The sequence below is a fragment of the Ptychodera flava genome, chromosome 10, assembly GCF_041260155.1.
Source record: "Ptychodera flava strain L36383 chromosome 10, AS_Pfla_20210202, whole genome shotgun sequence".
Lineage (NCBI taxonomy): Eukaryota > Metazoa > Hemichordata > Enteropneusta > Ptychoderidae > Ptychodera > Ptychodera flava.
In genome coordinates, this window is record NC_091937.1 from 932138 (window position 1) to 954806 (window position 22669).

The window sequence follows — 22669 nt, forward strand, 5'->3', positions numbered from 1 at the left end:
TACCTACAAGAACCTGCATGTCAAATTTCAAAGCAATCAAACCAAGTGTTCAGGAAAAGAAGCATGATATATGACAAGTTGACAGATGCCAACACCAACTCCAGACCAAGGACAACAGCAGACAACCACTTATCTGATAAGCTCAGTGTCAGAGACAAAAGAGCTAAATACTTCATGCAATCATTATAAAAGATAAAGGATGGCTTCAATAATGATATGTAATCATCGGAAGCCTTGATGTAATCACCTTGGTCTGGTACCTCTTCCTCTTTCACATTTATCCAGTACAAACTTCATCCATTTAGTGGCAAAGTCTAGCAACTCTTTTCCTAGTTTCTGCCATGCTTCATCAGTTACCAGACGGCTTACTTCTTTATGATACTGTGATTGGAGAATTAAGATACACATGGAATATCTGCAAAAGTAGCACACAGTTCAAGTTCCTACACTTTACACTAATATACCAACACTGTTCTAGTAAATATGTAATCTAACACTTACTCTTTGGCTTATTCCATGGAGATGCAGGGGCTACGACTAAGTTACTACAGCCGTTGAAAAAAACAAAAAAATATGGACACATTAGAGTTGATGCAATAATTACCTCAAAGCCAAGGTTAAAACCTCGATGCATTGTTTCTTTGTAGTAATCAGAATCTCTCTTGTTGATCCTCTCTACTTCATCAATGTCAGCCAATGATTCAGAATTCATAATCTCATCAATTTGGTAGATGGCATTCTTGATTGTCGCACACAGTGTCAAAGCATCAGACTATGTGTAAAATAAACAACAGCATAGATTATACAATATTGCCGGTGTATATTTATACATAATCTCCCAGTATTTCGAAGGAGTGTGACGTCATCGAAGACGAGGGTTTCCCCCAACATAGCGGCAGTATCCCTCCGAGCCAGTAGGTGAGGAGGGATACACCTATGTTGGGGGAAACACGAGTCTTTGATGACGTCACATGAGTGAGGAATACTGGGAGATTATGTATAAATATACAACGGTATTACTATATCTTTATCACATACATAGACCCACTCATTTTTATTCCTGATAAAAATTAATTTTCCATGTGACGTAATTTGGACTTTATTGTGTCAGTGGTGGAGTAAGGTGTTCGGTTCCAGCTGATTCGGGTCACAGACGCGCGCTCTCAGTCAGAGTGCGGAAGTGGTATTTCCAAACGGTCTTTCTCCATCGGATATTCTCACAAAATTTGAATGGATATAGCCATCACGACCGAGGATAGGTGAAAGGGAGATGATTAGTATCGTAAGGTGCGGCATTTATGTGAAGGTAAAGTTATACTGTCAAAAAATACCGCAATTTACGGTGTCGCTCACATTTGATCAGAATTGGTACATACCAGTATGGGTACCAAAGATCAACAATAAATGTTGTTTCTATCTGTTCAGTGCAGGAAAATTCTACATTGATGTTATGACAATGATTTCTGCACAGTACAACCAGAAAAACAACAAGAAATATTTAAACCAGAAAAACAAGAATGACAAAAGTTGGACATGCTGCTTCAGAGAAATAGATGTTTTGATCAAAAAAGGGCAAAAATTGTCCTAAAAACACAAATATTGAAATTTCACCACATTTTTTGCAAACAGCTTCTCAGCTTGTCAAAAGATGATCTGCAACATTTCGCGAAATCTATCAGCAATATAAATCACTAGGCCATATGTATGTTGGGGTTACAGCACGCAATCTTATTTGCGCTAGTGATATGGATGTACATTGTATCCTCAGACAGCGTCGAACTAAAAAAAATTATAAATCTGAAAATTTACTCAGAAAAAAAAATTAGCACAGCTTTTCTCATTTGGTAAAATATTTTTTTAGAAATTTACAATTGTAAAAAGAAAAATGTTCACAATTTCATTGTGACCACCCCCCAAGATTGAGCAGGTCTGTTGGTAAACAGTTCATAAACAATGACAGGAAATGACTCAAGGTCAGTGGAGTATCCTGTTTCAGTCATTGGCATGCCACCACTCCTGAACATTTGCAGAATTTCCCTTTTTCTTACCTCATTTACACATTTTTGACACTGACGTGTTCATTTGAACAAATTCACATCTCAACTCCTGCATCTACCTGTACATCAAATACTGAGATAGTAGCTTAGGAAGTATGGGAGCTTTTGTGTGTGACGGACATACATCCGCACATACATACCCACATACATACATACAGACATAAACAGGTGCCACGGACTCACCATATAAGCTCGTTTTGGTATTTATAGAAATACCAAATATGAGCTAAAAATGCTTCGTAATTTATAGTGGCTGTGCCATACATAGCGGTGATTTGCTTTCCCCAGTTATGTCGAGTACTGCACGATTGAATCCAGGGATCGAATACTCTCTAATGAAGTCGTCGGCTTGTCAACGCCGTTTCAAAATTATGTCAAATTTTGACTTTGGGTACAATATCTGAATTAAACTGCAATTAAACTGTACATCACGTTGTTGTTGTTGTCGATTATTTATGCAATGTCAGTGCATCTGTGAAAATAAATAAATGTTGTGGAGTGTGATGCAGTACACGATACGAAGATCACTGGATCGATCGCGTTCTCAGCTAGAGCTCATACTGTTTGAAACTTTGGGGGTTAGCCTCATGCTGTGAACTTGCCATTATTATGAAAGGAACCAAACAATAAACTTATCATTAAACAAAGCAGAACAGCAAAACATTTGACATTTTCTATTTCATGTTCATTCAAGCCAGCTAGTTATCGTTTGTGTCATGCACCTATCTGTGTCACTCGCATAAGTGTACGGCAGCACCGTTAAACTCCCCTTTTCAGGGTTCATACACTTCAAGTAAATCAAAATTCCAGGACTTTCCAGGAGTTTTTTTGCCATTTTCCAGGAGTATTTGTGGTTGAAAAATGCCATTTTCCAGGAGTGTTTGCACGATAAAGCTTGCAATTTTAAAAAGCATCATACACTAATTTTTTCAAACGTTTTCATTGTCCACAAAACTTCAGCCCTTAAGAGATCATTTTGCTGACAAATGAAGTCAATGACGAGTTGACAGGTTTTGACAGTGACGACATCTTGAATAACATCGCTGACGACTGAGACAGTTGCGAGTTGCCAGTGTGGTGTCAGGAAAGATAAACTCAGGGAAGGCTTAGAATTAGTCGATGACTTTACATTTGATGAAGATCGGGCAAAGAAATCATTAATTTTTTATTTACAGGCTCCTGTTTTTTTCCTACCAGAGCTCAATGTTTTGCTCCTTTAGCATGGCTTTCCATTGCCCTGCGTACGATACTGTGTGTTCCTGGCGTATAAGCCTCCCACTACAGCCCTGCTAAGGTCCATAGACATGCTGCCCCAATTTGGACCCCACATGAAAAACTACTTTTCTAACTACTCTTGGCCAAAATCAACTTGATTCCAATCTATGCCTACCCGAATCACTCAACCGCTCACAGACTGTTATTAGTTTGCTGGCGATGCACGGTCAAGGGCCCAAAGGCGGGCGATATCTCTCATGAATGTACCGAATGGCGAGCCAGGGAACACGGAGCATCATACGCAGGGCTAGGCTTTTCGATACATCGAAAGTCTTTTCACAAAGTTTGCATCTTGCCGCGAATTTATCTTGTGCCTGCTCCAGCCATCCTTTGTACTCGGGCTGTTTCAACCTATGGTCGCTGAATAAACACTTTCCAGGAGGCATTGCAGTGACTGATGACCCGAACAAGCTTTACACTGAAAATCAACCTTCCTGCAACACTCTATGAGTTGAGTCTTGTTTTAATTGATGTCAGCAGCCAATTTTATAACAGCAGGGTTGTAATTAAATTGGTGATATTGTTTATATCAAAGCAAGCAGGCATCCAGTCTCAATGAGATAGTGTATGTATAAAAGGCGGGAAGATGATTCAGTAACACCAAGTACAGACAACTTCAAGAAAAAGTCAGAATGCCACTGTAGAGTTTCTATGTTGTATATTGAATAAAAACAACAAAGTTTATAAATTTGTTTAGAAGCATACTAGTGTCAAGATATCATTAAAGGTTCACTGATTGTCTTTGGCCAATGTTCTGAGAAGCAAAGCTGACAAAAGACATTCTAAAACCAACAAAGTTCAGCACATGCTATACTGAATTTTGTACTTTTAAATATGTCACCAGGTTAAAGAGTCTGAAGAGAACTGGGAGTAGTAATATTGATTTTACCAATGGGTTAATAGTCAAGAGTTTAAACTGTTTGCTTATACTAAGTTATAGCAAAATACAGCGGCCCTCTGTTGAGGGACCATGGAAATACTAATCATGTAACACTTACAGTACCGGTAAATATATATATAGAACAGAGAATGTGTAGTACTCGTCTGAGTTTGGGGATGGTGTAGGATTTCAAGGGGCAACTCGATTACGTGTAGAAGTGGTGGCTGTACTTTTGCAGGAACTGTAGAACATGTTGAGTTATTGCAGTTTTGTTTCATTATAAGTGAATTGTTTCCACAATAAATAGTTTTGTTCTACACACAAAATTTTTTGTTTTTATTCATTGAAAGCACACAGAAACTCAACCATCAGGTTGCAAACTCTGACACACGATTTCTTGAAGTTGTCTGTGCTTGGTGTCAGTTGTGATATCATCTTCCCAGTGTTATCTCATTGCGACTGGCAGCCTGCTTTGATATAAACAACGTCGCAGATTTAATTACATCCCTACTGTGTTAGCCTAGTATAATTATCTTCTCATATCAATAAAAACAAGTCATTGTCAATGACATAGTCCCCACTTGTAATAGGAGTATTAGTCTTGATGGGGCAGGGAAATGAGGTCATTAAGAACTATCACTGGAGTGTATATGTTCAGATCTATGGACACATAGGTCTATGTCATTGTTCCCAATTTGAAACAAGAGGCATGTATAAGTTATGGTTCTAAATCAGGAAAAAAGATCAGACCTCTAGTTGTATTGGCCAGCCAAGAAATACATATGTGCATAATAAATGAGGTACAAGATGTGACATCTTAAGGTCTATTATCCTATCAAAATCAAAGCGTAAAGAACTTGTGGTTACTGAGATATGCATATATATGCATATTGAAGGTCAAAGGTCATCAAGGTCACGTGACATTTTGAAAAAAAAAAAAAACATTGTATTGCTAATTATCCATATATGCCAAAATTCAGACCTCCAGCTCTATTGGCTTGGCCACAATTATATATGGGCATAATTAACGAGGTTAAGCATGTGTTGTCATAAGTTCTTCCAACCTACTCAATATAAAGGACATAGCACTTGTGGTTACTTATTTATTGACATTATCGTGTATTGTAGGTATAAGGTTATAGAGGTCACATGACATTTTGTCAAAAAATTTCTATCCTATAGTCTATCCCTATATACTAAAAATCGTACATTTACCTCTATTGGCTTGCTCAAAATAAGATATGCACATAATTAATGAGGTACAATATGTGGTGTCATAAGGTGTCCCATCATAGCAAATATGAAGGGTGTAGCATTAATGGTTCCTGAGTTATGGACAAATATGTATATTTGAGGTCAAAGGTCACCGAGGTCACATGACATTTTGTCAAAAAAATTGTATTGCTAAGTTATCCCTACATACCAAAAATCATACCTCTAGCTCTATTGGCTCGCTCAAAGTTAGATATGCGCATAATTAATGAGGAACAATATGTGGCGTCATAAGCTGTCCCATCATACCAAATATGAAGGGTCTAGCACTTGTGGTTACTGAGTTATGGACAAATATGTATATTTGAGGTCAAAGGTCACCAAGGTCACGTGACATTTGTCAAAGTGTCTGAGATATCTGCGTGAACGGATGGACTCACATGGATGGACTCACGGACTGACATGACCCAATCTATGAGCCCCCTGGACTTTATCTGTGGGGACTAAAAAACTGTGTCACTGCATCCTTTTTGCAATATGAATACTATGAGGAACTAAATTTTTATTTTTCTTGGCCTTATACATGGGAGTCTATGGACTGCCCTATACATGGGAGTCTATGGACTGCCTTATACATGGGAGTCTATGGACTTCCTTATACATGGGAGTCTATGGACCGCCTTATACATGGGAGTCTATGGACGGCCTTATACATGGGAGTCTATAGACTGACTGCCTTATACATGGGAGTCTATGGAGGTGAAAACTAAAAAGTCCTCTAACACCGCCAAATTTGATCGCATTGTGAAACAAATCGATGTGCATCTGTATGAGGTAGGGTACTATCCTTGTACCAAGTTTGAACGAAATCGCTCCAGGGTCTCTGAGATATCTGCGTGAACGGACGGACGGACGGACGGACGGACGGACGGACGCACGGACGGACGCACGGACATGACCAAACCTATAAGTCCCCCGGACGGTGTCCGTGGGGACTAACAAAGTCTCAACCCACAGAGTGTTGCAGGAAGGTCGATTTTCAGTGTAAATTACAACACGGTCCCCCTCCACAACCGTTACGCATGCATACTTCGATGTCACTGTACGTGCGTGCAAAACCGTGGATAATGGAATACACAACATGGTCTCGCCCACGCTAGTACAAGAATACCCCATTACGACATTATAAGAAACACTACTACGCTTTCCAAATTTTGTCTCGGGAGGGCTCCCCACCTGTCGCAAAACATCTTTTCGCATTTTACGATTTTGACGTTCGACAATTATACTGTTTGACGTTCGCCTTTATGATTTGGCCGTTCTCGACCATGTGTGATTGTAACTTGCAATTTTCCAGGAGTTTCCAGGAGTGGTTTTAAATTCCAGGACTTTCCAGGACTTTCCAGGAGCGTACCAACCCTGCTTTTATACCTCCTTGATAGACTCCCTACTGAAATTCAACATCAATAAATCCTTAGCCCATGCTAAAAGTTTCATCAGTTGCTTGACAGCATCATTTGTGGATTTTTGTATATTCTTTTCTTTCCGTTTGCAGATAAATTCATAAATTTCGGGGGTGACCCAGCGATGTACATTTAGGCTGCTTCTAGAAGCTGAAGAGTTTTTAATTTTACGGGATTGAGAAACAGAGAAACTGTCATGATCATCGTAATCAATATGTGTAGATTTTTGTCACATGTTTATGAATACCTAATTCGCCAAAATTCTTCAGAACCTAAGTTTATGGAAGCTAGGCGATAAAACTGCCGACAAAAAGTTGTTAACCTACCAGTACCATGGCAGTAGCAAAAAGTTCCGACCGTATTCCCCTACTTCTGACGTCAGAAGTAGGGGAATACAGAAATCCCGTATACCGTATTACTATTGTGTGAGGTCACACTTGGGGAATAACAGGGTCTATGTATGTGATAAATAAATATATATATTATATTAGACAAGGCATTAAATATGTATAAACATGAGAAAACTTTTTGTAACGTTTTAAAGGCCTTAACTACATACAACAATTCACAGTTGATAACACAGTCCCTATGGGCAATGACCAGTCATTATAAGTTCTTAACCAACTGTAGCTGGGATACATGCAAAGGGTAGATTTATTTTAAAGTGCCTCTGCAGAACCCTTTTGCGAGACTTTTCCAAGGCAAACCTTACGAGCTGACAAAAATGGCTGCTTGGTGGTCATACTAGATTGTATAGCAACACCATCATATATGTATGTTATAGTACATTGTCCAAATACGATGCCTGAGCTAGAACTTGGTTCAAGTCTGTGATTGGTGAATATTTGAGTGGAGTGAACGCAATGATTTGTGTTTTATTTTCATGTGAAAGGCGTGAGTGGAGTGGACGCGATGAGTGGAGTGGATGGGATCCGTGGATGAATGCTATACAGGAGAGTTTCATCTGGAATTGACTGTTGAATCTGACCACAGGCTACCCAGACAGTATTAATAAGCTCATTATTGAGTTTTTCTCACTGTTTTCTCTATCAGTTCCTCTCCTTTTCTTCATCACAGTCCCTCTATGGATATAGGGACTGTGTCTTCATGCTCTGACTGATCGGAGTAAATAAAATAAACGGTTATATAATCTAACCTAGCCTCTTAACCCTTTATTCATTTTACATACATTACAAGGACGTTTATCTCTCATATACACATCTTGTAATGAATTAGTCAACACGACTAATTATGCTAATCCGTGGACTTATCAGGGATTTTACGGGTTGGTCAACATCGAGAAAGATAGGAATAGTTACTAAAACGGGAAGGTAAGAAGCTCTCCTGAAATGTTTTCAGAAATTACTAAATTGCTGCCATTCATGACCATTAATCCAAACTTTACTGCAGCCAGTGTATTTCGATGGCCGAGGGGAGCCAGCTACTCTAATTTCAAACGTGTATATGGTCGCGAACAGTGCAAACCCTACCAGTGCCTTGCGTGCAGTTCATGGCATGAGGACGTCCGTAAAGCAGGAAGTCGGAAGTTGAAACCTTTGACCTTTACGTTGTTATATGTGGGCAAACTTGTAAACATATTTCCCAGGGACAAGTCTGATTTGACTGGGGTCAAAGTTCGTGTGGTAAGCGTTGTTCTCTCAATCGGTGTGTGTTGCTAAGGTTTTGTCAGTCATTTAGTTTAGCTGTTCGTTCTCGATAATTTTGCTGTATTTTTTCTCAGAAACATGGGAAATTCGTTTGTTTTAAGAACCATTAATTTCTCTTTGAAAGGAATATTCTAGCTTGTCGTATCCTCGAATTAAATCGGCTGATTTTCTTTGATACAGTTATTTATGTGGTTTGGAGAAATCTTTTGGGCGGCGTCAGATAACAAGTGGAATGAGACAACATTTCGTTCATGTAAGGAAATCATATAGCAAGTACTTCTTGCGCTGGTGCAAACTCTACGAAATATTATGATATCAAAGGTGTTAGCAATGATAGTTTACAAGGTTTCCTGTCTAAATTCGCTAAAATCATCAAGAATATCTAAAAAATACTACACGTAATTATGACTACATTTTGTATGTGTAGAGGTGTTGTTTGCCGTTCACGAACGTCTGTTCTACACGAACACGAAGTCTGGTTATCACGTGACAAAGACGCTTGCCATACTGTGATGATGGAACGTAATTACGTGCAACATAACGATATGTTACCGGCGGACATGGAGGTAATAGCGAGTGAATAGAAATGACGGTGACTGGTTTAAAAATTTCAAAGTGCTGGCAAAAATTCTCACTTGCTTCTTAACGTAGTGGCCGACATCATCGGTGATGTCACATGTGTCAGTTTGTGTTCAGAAGTTGCGAGGTCACCGCTGACGTCACAGTGACTTTAGTGACGGGCTGCACTGAGCCTTGCCTATCGCTTGTACGCTAGAACAGTCTGCAAGTAGTCATGTCGGAAAAAAAGCTGGAAATACGGCGATATTACTAGTTTGGTAAGTTTTGAGCGGATTTCTGGTCGTGGTAGGCCCCTAATAACCAAGCTGTTGATGAGTTGCAATTGCAATTTGGGTGGAAACGTTTCGAAATATCGACAAGCGTGCTGTCAGGCAGAACATGTACGTTCCCATGGCTGTGGTGCAAAAACGTGAAAGTGTAAACAAGCCGTAAAAGGCAGAAATCCCGTCCGAAAATTGACAGCTAGCTTAACAGTACAAAAGAAGTTTTATTGCCCGTCCGCCGCTTCTTTTGGGAAGTGTACACGAACAGCATAAGGCGCCATTGAAAATCGATGAATTCCTTAGACTAGTAGCGACCATAGAGCTGGGAACTAGCTCCATGTAGCGACCAATCTCTTTTATTAGGCGAAAAAAGTAACCAGCGAGATTAATTCTTTGACGCCGTAAAGTCATTCTTGTCATGAGCTTGGTTGCTACCGTATATCAGAAAACAACCGACTTGACGTCAAAGGCCTGTTGCTGGTACGTAGTTTGAGACAGAAAATAAAGATATGTTACAGGCAGACATGGATTTAATAGCAAGTGCAGAGAAATGACGGTGACTGGTTTAAAATTCACAGTGCTGGCAAAAATTCTCCAGTGCGTGCTGCTGCTAATGTGTCACCATTGTGCCTTGAATGACGACACGGTTTGTAAATTACTTGGTATATACACTCCAAGAAAACGACGTTGACGACGTGAAACATCTATATAATTTTGTTGAAAAGCTCATAAAATGGTCCCTCCGGCGATCTTTTTCTGTTTGGTCGGTCGATACTTATAATGTCTGGGTGGCATTTGTTACATGGAGCAGGGCCATGTCTGCTTGGCTATGTGTGAATTTGGCGCTTGGCAACGAAAAGCATGCGCGTTTTCAGCGTTCCTTTCGATCCAACTTCCCGTTTATTTTGAATAATGAGCAGTGTTTGTTTGAGCATATCATGAATATATAAGCGTCCACTAGGTTTACGGACGTCCTCGGGACACGTTTCCCAAGATCTTCATACCTTCTCCTTTTTCATTTACATCTCTATCTTTGCAATGTTGACCAACTCTTGATAAGTCCACGGATTAGCATAATTAGTTGTGTTGACTAATTAATTACAAGATGTGTATATGAGAGATAAACGTCCTTGTAATGGGTGTAGAATGACTAAAGGGTTTATAAGAGGCTACGTTAGATTATATAACCGTTTATTTTATTTATTCCGATCATTCAGAGCATGAAGACAGTCCCTATATCCATAGAGGGACTGCGATGAAGAAAAGGAGAGGAACTGATAGAGAAAACAGTGAGAAAAACTTAATAACAAACTTATCCATTCTGTCTGGGTAGCCTGTGATCTGACTTGGCGTTCTTGCAGGATCTGCATTGCTATGAATTATTCATGAGATGACGTTTTTATTTACTTATCATTCATAAGATGACATCTCTGTATTGGGAGGAGTTACTTCTTGACCCTATGTGAAACATGCCGGGGACATGCATAAAACTCACATGACGTTGATGACAAAATGTCCAATGCCATCACGCCTAGAAAATCAGAACGACCTCTGTTGTATCACTAACAAGTCATTGACAATGACACAGTCCCCACTTGTACTTTAATGACAAGTCCTCTGAGAGGAAAAAGTCCTCTTCATTAATTAGGTCTGTGATGAAAAATACTGCGATACAGATGGGGCTTAATGGTCAAAAATGAGTTCCATGGTGGTGAAAACATGAAACCAATGTAAGCCGCCATACTAATTACAAAAGGTCGTTAAAATGAATCAATTAGTACTTAATAAACAGGATGCTGCCAAACATTTTTGCATCTTATCCTAACACTGACAGATTATCACCGGTAAAGTTTGATGCAGTACAATTTGTTTTATTTTCGTGTGAAAGGCATGAGTGGAGTGGACGCGATGAGTGGAGTGGATGCGATCCGTGGATGAATGCTATAGAGGAGACCTGCCTGAGTTATGGTTAAGGACATGAAAAAATTGTAACAAAATGGCCGCCATGCGGCCATATTGGATCACATCGTAAAACAAATTGACGTGCATATGTATGATATTGGTCAATGTCCTTGTACCAACTTTGAATGAAATTTGTTTAGGCCTGCCTGTCAGCTATGGCTAATGACATGAAAAACTTGTAATAAAATGGCCACCATGCAGCCATATTGGATCACATTGTGAAACAAATTGATGTGCATATGCATGACATAGGTCAATGTCCTTGTGCAAACTTTTAATAAAATCAGTTGAGACGTGCCTGAGTTATGGCTCTGTACATGAAAAAATACCGTCAAGGACAGTATGCTCACATTCGATTTGAATTGGTCCATTCGAGAAATATTTAAACCAGGAAAAAACAAATATGACAAAAGCAAATATTAAAGGTCTCCAACTTAGGTACTGGAGGTCATCTTTAGGAACATGCATATCAACGTCTATAGCAATGGGACAAGCAGATCCTAAATACATTTATAAGCAAATGTCAACAACAAAAATAGACAGAGAAGGTTTGATAAGAAGAAAAGGTGGGAGTGGGTAAAAAAATGTACAAGGGATCTGGTAAAAAAGTAATGCTACCTCATCAATCTTCTAGACCCTACCCCCTCCTGAATATAAAATGTTCCATCCTTTGGTATTACATAAAGCCAGATGACAGGAAATATATTTACAACCTTGGGGAGTTTTTAATTAATGCCATGATTGTTATCATTCTAATGTAAACAGCACTTAAGTTAGTTACAGATGGTGAAATGCCTTCCACTGGGGGTGGTGATTACAACATCCGGAATTATCCTGGATCCAAATTTTTCATCAGTTCTTGTATGTCTTACATAGAAAAGTTGCAAAAATTGGTCCGCAATGAAAAAATTCACCTAAGCTTTGTTTTCTGGATCAAATTTTCCTCCAAATTGATACCAAATATGACAAAATTATGTTCAAAACCTTCAAAACTGTCTCACAACATATCCTGGGTTGGTGTAGGTCATTTAAGGTCACAAACTGAGAAAATTACCTAAAATATACAAATTTGGGGGTTTCCCAACACTTTGAGCAGAAAATGTATCTAATAATATCCCTCGGGACTTTATACCAAATTACAAAGCTATCAACAAGTTTTCTTGACCAAAAATGACAATATTGTCTTCAAAATACAAATTTGTATATTTCAGGACAATTTCCACATATCTAACTATTGTCATCTCTGTACGTTTGTGTACCAAATACAAAAGCTGTCTGTCCAGGGGTTTTAAAAAGAAAATGCTGTTTAAGATTTTTTGACCAAAAATGACAAAATTGCTCCAAAATAGTAATTTTCCCAATTTTGTCAAAATTTCAACAAATTAGATGAGTAACACCCTCGCAAAGATCCAACCCAAATTTGAGAGCAATTGGGCTGGCGGTTTCAGAGGAGAAGAATTTTTACTGAAAATGAGAAAAATCACCAAAAAATTCAGTAAAAATATAAAATTAAGGATATCTTCACAATATTCATAAAACTGTATAAGGTTCACCTAAGGTACTTGCACACAAATTTTCAAAGCAATCAAAACAGTGGTTCTCGAGATATTAATTCTTGACCATTTTCACTTTTGTAAGCTCATTTGCATAATTTTAGCAATGCAGACTTCATTTGAACAAAATCCCATCTATAGCCCAGGATGCATCCACACACCAAATACCAAGCTGAAATGTGCAGCGGTTTGCGTGTTTTTGATGTTGACGGACATACTGTACGTACATACATACATACATACATACATACATACATACATACAGACGCCATCGACTTCAGCTTATACGATAAACTCACATTGGTATAACCAAATGTGAGCTAAAAATTGTACCAAAATGGCTGCCATGCGGCCATATTGGATTATATCATGAAACAAATTGAAGTGCATATGTATGATATAAGTCAATGTCCTTGTACCAACTTTGAATAAAATCAGTTAAGATGTACCTGAGTTATGGCCCTGTACATGAAAAAATCGTAACAAAATGGCCACCATGCGGCCATATTGGATTGTATCACAAAACAAATCAATGAGGATATGCATGACATAGGTCAACGTCTTTGTACAAACTTTTAATAAAATCGGTTGAGATGTGCCCGAGTTATGGCTCCGTACATGAAAAAATCGTAACAAAATGGCCGCCTGGCGGCCATATTGGATCGTATCAGAAAACAAATCAACGTGCATATGTATGATATATGAAGTAATCCTTGTACCATGTTTGAATGAAATCGCTCCAGGCATCTCTGAGATATCTGCGTGAACGGACGGACGCACGGACATGGCCAAACCTATAAGTCCCCCTGGACAGTGTCCATGGGGACTAAAAACGTATGAAAATGTTTGTGTTATTTGTGGGGCCTATGTTGCAAAACCTGATAATCATCAGAAGTTTATTAGCATGCATTCTCCTTATTGGCCAGAATTATGGCAGGAGCTGTAAATCATTTTGTACTTGCTTGACGTCACTGTGTACACAGTCCGTCTCACCGACAGTACTGTGCAAGAAGTCCAAGTCGGTGAATCCAGCAGAAACTAACTCACTACTGCGCAGACTCAAAGGTATTAACCTAATATATCGTTGGGAAAACCTGGTCAGGGCTGCCAAATTCGGAATAGGTTTAATTTGTACGAAATAGGAGAGAAAAGAGAGACTATAATAAATGATTTTAATTTTAAAAATTCACCAACTTGAATGTATGTTTCAATAATGACTCTGGCCAGATGGCCATATAGGATTATATATTGTATAAATTAATGTGTGTATGAAATTTAGCTAAAATATATAGCCTGTCTTCTAAGTTTGAAATCTGTCCTGATATCACTGAACAAATGCTGTAGAAGGATGGGAGTCCTGAGCAAAATCCATGCAAAGTCCAAGGGAACTAAAAAGCAATTTTCATGGCATAATTGGAAGTGTTATGTTCATTTTCAAGATGTTCTTTATTCTTGGTAGATCATCATTGAGGAGGAAGGTATGTCCTGCGGGGTAAACCACTTAACTTTCAAGTATTTTTCATTTTCAATAGTGCTAGCAAAGATGTACCTACACATATGTGCTGTAATACATGAGTCTCAGATGCCCATGCTTCACAGTAAACATTCAACTATTAACATGTACATTGTACCGTTCAGTACTTCACGGTCAAATTTTGCATAGAGCATTAAAAGTACTTTATCTGGCAGCAGACAGACCTGTATCACATGATACACCATTCAGGAATGCAACAAAATATGAGTAAAATACACATTATATCTCACAGTGTATGTGTTATACATCAATCTACATGAATCTTTGGTGTGACATACAAGCCTGAATTGAAGAAGAATAAACGTCTACCTTGCAAGTTTCTAGGTGTCTGTACGTTACAAAAAAATCTAGATTGTACATATCTGGAGTATGACTTTCCAGTGTATACAAAATATATACTACATGCACTGTTGTACTGAAATGCCCAGCATTTGGCTGTCTAATATCTTAGCCATTGTGAGCATGGCTTCAGGAGATTGGCTTTGGCTACAAGGCAACTCCAATCTAGTTGAACAAGTAACAGTTATGAGGAATTAAAGTCTGAAACACTCTACCTTCAGTTCTTCAAGAGCCTCTGCAATACCACGATGACTAGATGTCTGCTCACTGATTAATGATATTTTATCCCCCATCAACTTAGAGAAGTGTTTTCTTTGGATCTGGAGTTGTGATGAATGATTTACAACCAGCAGCAATCCATTCACCTGTACACAGTGTGGAAGTTTGAAAACTACAGTCAAATTAATCCTTTCACCACCATGGTTTTACCCAAACCCATTGTTATCAATGGTGATCTTGGACCTGTATACAGGGAACGGGGGGTGACAGGTTAAAAACAGAACAGCAAGATGTGTAATGTATTATAAACTGTACAAACAAAGCCATTAAGGAGATGGAAAAAGCATGTGTCTCTGAAGACATACTTTTGAAAAGGTAAACAAGGGGACTGGTTTTATTTTATTGGAGACAATTATGAACAACGTTGTTGCAGTCCCAGACATATCAAATATGATGAAAAAGTCAGTGGCTTTTCTATTTCTTTACAAGCAAAATTGTCTTTGACTATATTGTTCTGAAAATCAGCACCTTTTGTCATAACTTGAAACTCTTCATAAATATCAATGCTCTGCTCAGTGAGTGAGATTATGGGTACAATATTTTCAAAGAGTAACATATCGTTCATGACATTGGCATGGGAATGCAAAAGAGAATAAACTGCATCAGTTTTGTGATCGCATATTCCTCACCTCCACATCAGCCAGAGCAATGGTAGTTTCAACTGATGGATACACTTGAACTGTTTCTCCATCCCAGGCTGGTGATAATTCTAGTGCAGAGATGTCTGGTCTTATAAGCAGCATGTAGCCATCATCTACTTCACAGTCTGCTTTGGTGCTTGATATGTCTTCATTGCCACATGTCACATTCAATAATTGTAAAATATATCTTTGATTGTCTTTTAGATGTTTGGGGATAAAGAGAAGGTAGTCCGATGAGTGTGATGTCAGAACCTATGAACAAAAAAATTAATGTTATTTCCCAATGGACAGACACACAGACTGAAAGTGACATTTTATCAGCTAATTAAAGGGATGGAGAAGCGATAATTAATCCTTTGTTCCATCGAAGTTCACTTTAAATATGAGTGGCACATAAAAGCAATGGAAGCAAAAATCTCTGCATGATATATACAATGACCAGATGGCAGAAAGTGTGTCAACCATTTATAACTTTGATACTACATACAAAATCAACACATTCTGCCCAATGGTTCCTGAGTTGCAGCATCTTCACTGATTAACACTTTTTTGTATCTCATTTGCATATTTTTCACACAAACATCTTGATTTGGACAAATTGATTCAACAACATTTCTTGGGTAGATTTTTCTGGGAAATACACTCTCGCAAACTTCACTAACGTTTTCAAAACATTATCAACAGTGTGTGGCAACCATTCTAGACCTAGTGGTTCAAAGCGAGAGTAATACACTCTCTCCACAACTTGATACAGTGGTATGTATGAAATCTGAAGATTGTGGGTGTTGCGGTTTTCGTGTTTTTGATCTTAACAGACATACATCCATACATACCTACCAGTACATACATACACACAGACGCCATTTTGCCACCTTATAAGAATAACTCCCATTTGCATATATACATATGCATATATGGGAGATAAAAACTTTTCCAAATCACAAAATTTTAGATATTTCTCTGAAAATTTAAAATAAGCAACCTAGCAGTTGATAGAGCTTGGTTTATGTTATGAAGAAAATAATTTTTTGTGATGCATGTATTGATAAAGGAAGAAGCTTTGTAAGCCCACATAAGGTTGGCCTGACCAAAATGGCAAAAATAGCTGCAATAATATCTACGATAATTAAAGATTTTATCATAATTTCAGCATATTTTATTAAAATCATCTGTAAGAACATGTCTACTAAACATCAAAGCTATAAGACAAGTGGTTTTTGAGAAACAAATTTTTAACCAAAAATGGCAAAAATTGCCCTCAGAATTAAAAATTCCATATTTCAACCTAATTTCAATATATCATATTAACATAAACCCTAGGAACCTGTTTACTAAATATCTAAGCCATCACACTGGTAAATTTTGAGGAACAAATTTTTTGACCAAAAATTGGGAAATTGCCCCAAAATTGCAAATTGACAATTTGACAATTTTATTTTATTGACAATTTGTACAAACTTGACTGAGGTTATCCTGGGGAACATGAATGTTAACTTTCAGAGCGATCAGACGAGCGATTTCAAAGAACAAAATTTTTTCTCTAAAAAGGAAAAAATACCCTGAAAATACAGACATTCAAATTTTACCCTAATTTTTGCACACTTAATTTAGAATACATAAAGGAATCTGCATACTAAGTTTCAACCCAATCTGACCAATGCATACTGAGATTTAGCCATTTGCAGGATTTTTCCTTTTCTCCCCCTCATTTGCATATTTTTGGCACTGACATGTTCATTTGAACAAATTCACATCTCCACCCCTAGGTGCACCTGTACACCAAATACTAAGACGGCAGCCGTTGCGGTTTAGGAGTTCTTCATCTGGACGGACATACATACATACATATATACATACATACAGATGCCATTTTGCCCCCTTATAAAAATATCTCCCAATTGCATATCTATACATATGCATATATGGGAGCTAAATAGGCTAAATTGGCCAAAAATTGTTGTTTATAGCCTGTTTTCGCCCCATTTTCATCGACAAAACAGCCGTAGTTCAGCATACTGCTGCTGTGGCTGGCCTTCCAGACACGCTACCAAGTGATTTTTGAATTAAATATGGCGCTTTACATCACTGTCAAGGGCTATGCTTGATATGAAAATGCCTGTAGCTTGCTTGTCCTATGTGTCTATCTCTGCACATTGGTAGGGGAACCATCTAATTGCATATGCGTAGTGTCAACAACAAACAATGGACCAACGTGGTTCACAGTATGAGACTCAGTGCGTTAATCAACTTTTGGGCCACATCGCGGCGACATAACACTTAAATACTGCCAAAGGAGGTGGAAAGAGAGCGCAGAAAACATTTTAAAGCTTTGTCCGAAGCTGGTCACAAAGGAAAATAGCACAGACAACAAGACCATTGCAAGAAATGCTGATGTACCGATACAGATACCCATGGACATGCAGTTTCAACACTGACTGCAACACCATCGATATGCATTCTTGACTCGAGACAGGACATTTTTCATTGAGACATGTAGGCCCAATCTACATTAAGCCAGAAAAAAAGAACGTGCTTGCTTGTTATAGATAAGTTACAGTAGAAAATTAAACATCGGTACATGAAGTTTGGCCAAGCGATGTGAAGATTGAGGTACTTAAAACATAGGGCCAAAGTCCCGGAAGCTACTATAGACATGGATACAAAATTAAGTATATATCAACTTCTATAGCAATGGGACAAGCAGATCCTACATGCATAAGCAAATGTCAACAAAAAAATTAGCCAGAGAAGCTTGACAAAAAGAAAAGGTGGGAGAGTGGGGAAAAAATAAAGAGTGGGAAAAAAATGTACAAGGGATCTGGTAAAAAGTAACGCTACCTCATCAATCTTCTATCCCCCACCCCCTCTGAATATCAAATGTTCCACCCCATACATAAGATCAGCTGGCATGCCATGAAATGTATTTACAGGCTTGGGGATGTTTATAATTAATGCTATGAGTGCTATCATTTGAATGTAAACAGCACTTAAATCAGTTACAGATAGTGAAATGCCTTCCACTGTGGGGGGATTACTACATCTGGAATTATCCTGGATCCAAATTTCTCATCAGTTCTTGTGTGTCTTACATGCAAAAGTTGCAAAAATTGGTTCGCAATGAAAAAATTTACCTCAGCTTTGTTTTCTGGATCAAATTTTACAACAAATTGATACTAAATATGACAAAATTATGTTTACAGCATTCAAAAATCTCTCACAACATATCCTGGGTTGGTGTAGGTCATTTAAGGTCACAAAAGAAAATTACCTAAAATATAAAAATTTGGGGGTTTCCCAACACTTTGAGCAGAAAATTTATCTCATAACATCCCTCAGGACTTTTGTACCAAATTACAAAGCTATCAGACAAGTAATTTTGAGAACAAGTTTTCTTGACCAAAAATGACAAAATTGTCTTAAAAATACAAATTTGTATATTTCAGGACAATTTCCACATATCTAACTATTGTCATCTCTGGACATCTGTACACCAAATATAAAAGCTGTCTGTCCAGGGGCTTTAAAAAGAATATATCTTTTAAGATTTTTGACCAAAAATGACAAAAATTGCCCCAAAACAGTAATATTTCCAATTTTGTCGTAATTTCAACAATTAGAAGGGAAACACCCTTGCAAACATCCAACTTTGAATCCAAATTTGAGAGCAATTGGGCTAGCGGTTTCAGAGAAGATGAAATTTTACTTAAAATGAGAAAAGTAACCAAAAAATTCAGCAAAAATACAAATTCAAGATATCTTCACAATATTCATTAAACTGATTTTGATCAACCTTAGAGACCTGTATACCAAATATCAAAGCTATCAGATTAGTAATTTTTCAATAAAAAAAGTTTTGACCAAAAATTTGGAAAATTGCCCCAAAATTACAAATATTAAAATTTCAATTCAATTTGTATACACTTGACTGAGGTCATCCTGAGGAACATGTATACCAACTTTCAAAGCAATCAGATTAGTGGTTTCAGAGAAAAATATTTTTTGACCAAAAAATGAAAAAATTACCCTAAAAATAGAAACATGCAAATTTCATCCCAAATTTCAAACACCTACTTTAGAATGCCTGAAGGAACCTGCACATCAAGTTTCAACCCAATCTGACCAACGGTTACAGAGTTTTAGCAATTTGCAGGGTTTTTCCTTTTTCCCCTCATTTGCATATTTTTGGCACTGACATGTTCATTTGAACAAAGGCACATCTCCACCCCTAGGTGCACCTGTATACCAAATACTAAGACAGTAGGTGCTGCGGTTTAGCTGTTTTTGACGTGGACGGACATACATACATACATACATACATACATACATACATACATACATACATACATACATACATACATACATGCATACATACATACATACATACATACATACAGACATGCAAATTGCATGCAAATGAACTGATTCAGCTTATACGATTACCTCACATTGGTATACCAAATGTGAGCTAAAAATGGTAATAAAATGGCCACAAGGCGGCCATATTGGATCATATCACAAAAACAAATCAATGTGCATATGTATGACGTAAGTCAATGTCCTTGTACCAACTTTGAATAAAATCAGTTGAGATATGCCTGAGTTATGGCTTTGTACATGAAAAAATCATAACCAAATGGCTGCCATATTGGATCGTATCACAAAACAAATTGACGTGCATATGTATGACATTGGTCAATCTCCTTGTACCAACTTTAAATAAATTCGCTTGATACATGTCTGAGTTATGGTTCGGGACATGAAAAAATCGTAATAAAATGGCCACCTGGCGGCCATATTGGATTGTATCACAAAACAAATTGACGTGCATATGTATGACATAGGTCAATGTCCTTGTATCAAGTTTGAATAAAATTGATTGAGATATGCCTAATTTATGGCTCTGTCTGTGGGGACTAATAATACACTGGAAACAAATAACATCAATTCAAAAATTAAATAACATAGAAAATCTTGCAAGCCAAGAATAAAAACTATCGGTTTTAGTGCTCAATAATGTTGATTACTCATCGCATTTTCATGGCAGACCAAAGAATCAGAGTTTTTGGGACCCAGTGTTTTCGTGCTGCAGCATTATGGAGGTGTAGTTCAGTTCTATTTCATATCATGTGATCACCTGTCCAACCGTATATCATGGCAGCTTGTTTCACAGAAGTAAAAAAAACTGGTTTACTTCCCCTCTCTTAGAAATTCTTTGTAAACTTTTGACAAGTAGTTCTTTGGAGCTAATCATGTTGTTGAATTTTGAGCGTCTTCGCGCAATTACATGTTTATCAAATTTTAACTGATGTTCTAGCCATTCTAACCACAACAATGCACAATGCGCGAGTCCTTCTATTCTGCACTACCCTGTCATGTGCTTCATGGTATTTGAACCATACCAATGTGACATACAGACAAATAGACTAGATCACACTGGACGTTCAAGCAAATCTGTCAAGTCCATTACCTCTACTATTTTATAACAAGGCATACTCAATGATGAAATTCATCGTATTATAATAATACTATGCCATCTTTTTTTGTATTTAAGTTGTTTTATTGGTAACATTTTCTTTAGTAACAGTAACTTAAATTAAAATGAAGTACAGTCCTTAGTTATCTACAATTTTGTGTAAAATTGAAATCCATTTGCTGCAATGTCTCTCTAATTTGTCTTTTTCTACTATGCCATCTTTGGTTTTCTTTCTGTATATAACATAACTTCAGCCTTACATTTCCATCCACCATAAAAACACAGCCCCTATTTAAAAGTCAAACCAGCCAGATTTCACAATGACCTTGTTATGAGCGTCGACACCCGCATCTACCTTGGAAACTGCCATCTGCGTTCTAACGTAATGCATTGTTCTCTATCGCATTTTCATGTAAGCCAATACACACACAGGTAGATTATAACTTTCATTTTATTATCATTTCACGTACACAACACAATCTCTCCTTTCCTTCTCGAGGTATTTTCGAGGTGGTAGTCATTACGTAACACAGCGTGATCATGTGGTGTGACAAATTCATTTTACGGAAGCTGTTGGCAGAAATGATGTAACTTAGCTTCCTCAGGTATGTAACGTCATAGCTAAAAATAATTAAAACCATTTTTTTCCTATTGCTACCGTCAGGATAAGAGAATGCTCTACCAAAACTCTCTCTTCATTGATTTTGACTAGAATTTTCCCAGCATCAAGTGACAACCAAAAGTTCAGTAAACAAAAATTTGATTTTTACCTTGATATGATTTGTTGTCTTCAGCATTGCAAGGAGATCATTGACGCTTATACCAGTACTTGTTTGGAATTCTGCAGCAATCTCTAGATCCTAGACAAAGCATAATGCCACAGAAGAATGTGTGTCACTGAAATATCACTGCAAATTTTTACATCAATTTGACTGTTGATACAATCATACTTTGCATAATCACTGATGTACCTTACATACTTTATTGCCAATTGTGTTGAAGTTGTTCAAATACCATATTCCTCAAAGTACAATACCCTGCTCGTGTATAAGACCCTGGCTCACTGTTGGGGAGTTTTGAGAATAGAATTCACATTGTATGATCACAATGATTGAGTAAGTGTAGTTATGGGTGATGGAAAAACTATGGTTTTGGAGGATGTCACATAACAATGTTTCAAGGTGACTCCCCAATGTTGGTAATAGCTTTACCTGCTATGTGTAAGTAGGCATGGACAGGTAGGGTGGAGAGGCTGGGGTTTTTTAGGAGTGCAGACACATGTAGAAAATGTCATGAATTATTATGTGTTCACTAAGTTTTGAACGGGAAACCAATGAAAGATGTTCAATAATGCAACACTGAAATTTCTGTGATGGAAGAGCAAGGAAAACAAGAGGACTGTTTAATTCAGAAATTTTGGTCAGCATCTTTCACACAAATGAGGATCTATTCACCAATTAAGCATCTTCGCTTGCCAAGGACTGCTGTTTGG

The 22669-nt window shown here is 37.7% G+C and overlaps 1 protein-coding gene across 3 annotated transcripts in view; it reads right to left on the reverse strand.

Moving 5' to 3' along the window:
• LOC139141701 (mitogen-activated protein kinase kinase kinase 4-like) overlaps positions 1-22669 on the reverse strand; it is a 112478-nt gene that overhangs the window by 60104 nt on the left and 29705 nt on the right. For all 3 annotated transcript variants that reach the window (XM_070711298.1, XM_070711300.1, XM_070711301.1), the window contains exons 8-12: positions 21948-22037; positions 15693-15956; positions 15000-15149; positions 605-772; positions 248-381 (exon numbers count right to left, since the gene is read on the reverse strand). In XM_070711298.1, the coding sequence (XP_070567399.1) occupies positions 248-381; positions 605-772; positions 15000-15149; positions 15693-15956; positions 21948-22037 (806 nt within the window). The remainder of the gene's footprint in view (positions 1-247; positions 382-604; positions 773-14999; positions 15150-15692; positions 15957-21947; positions 22038-22669) is intronic.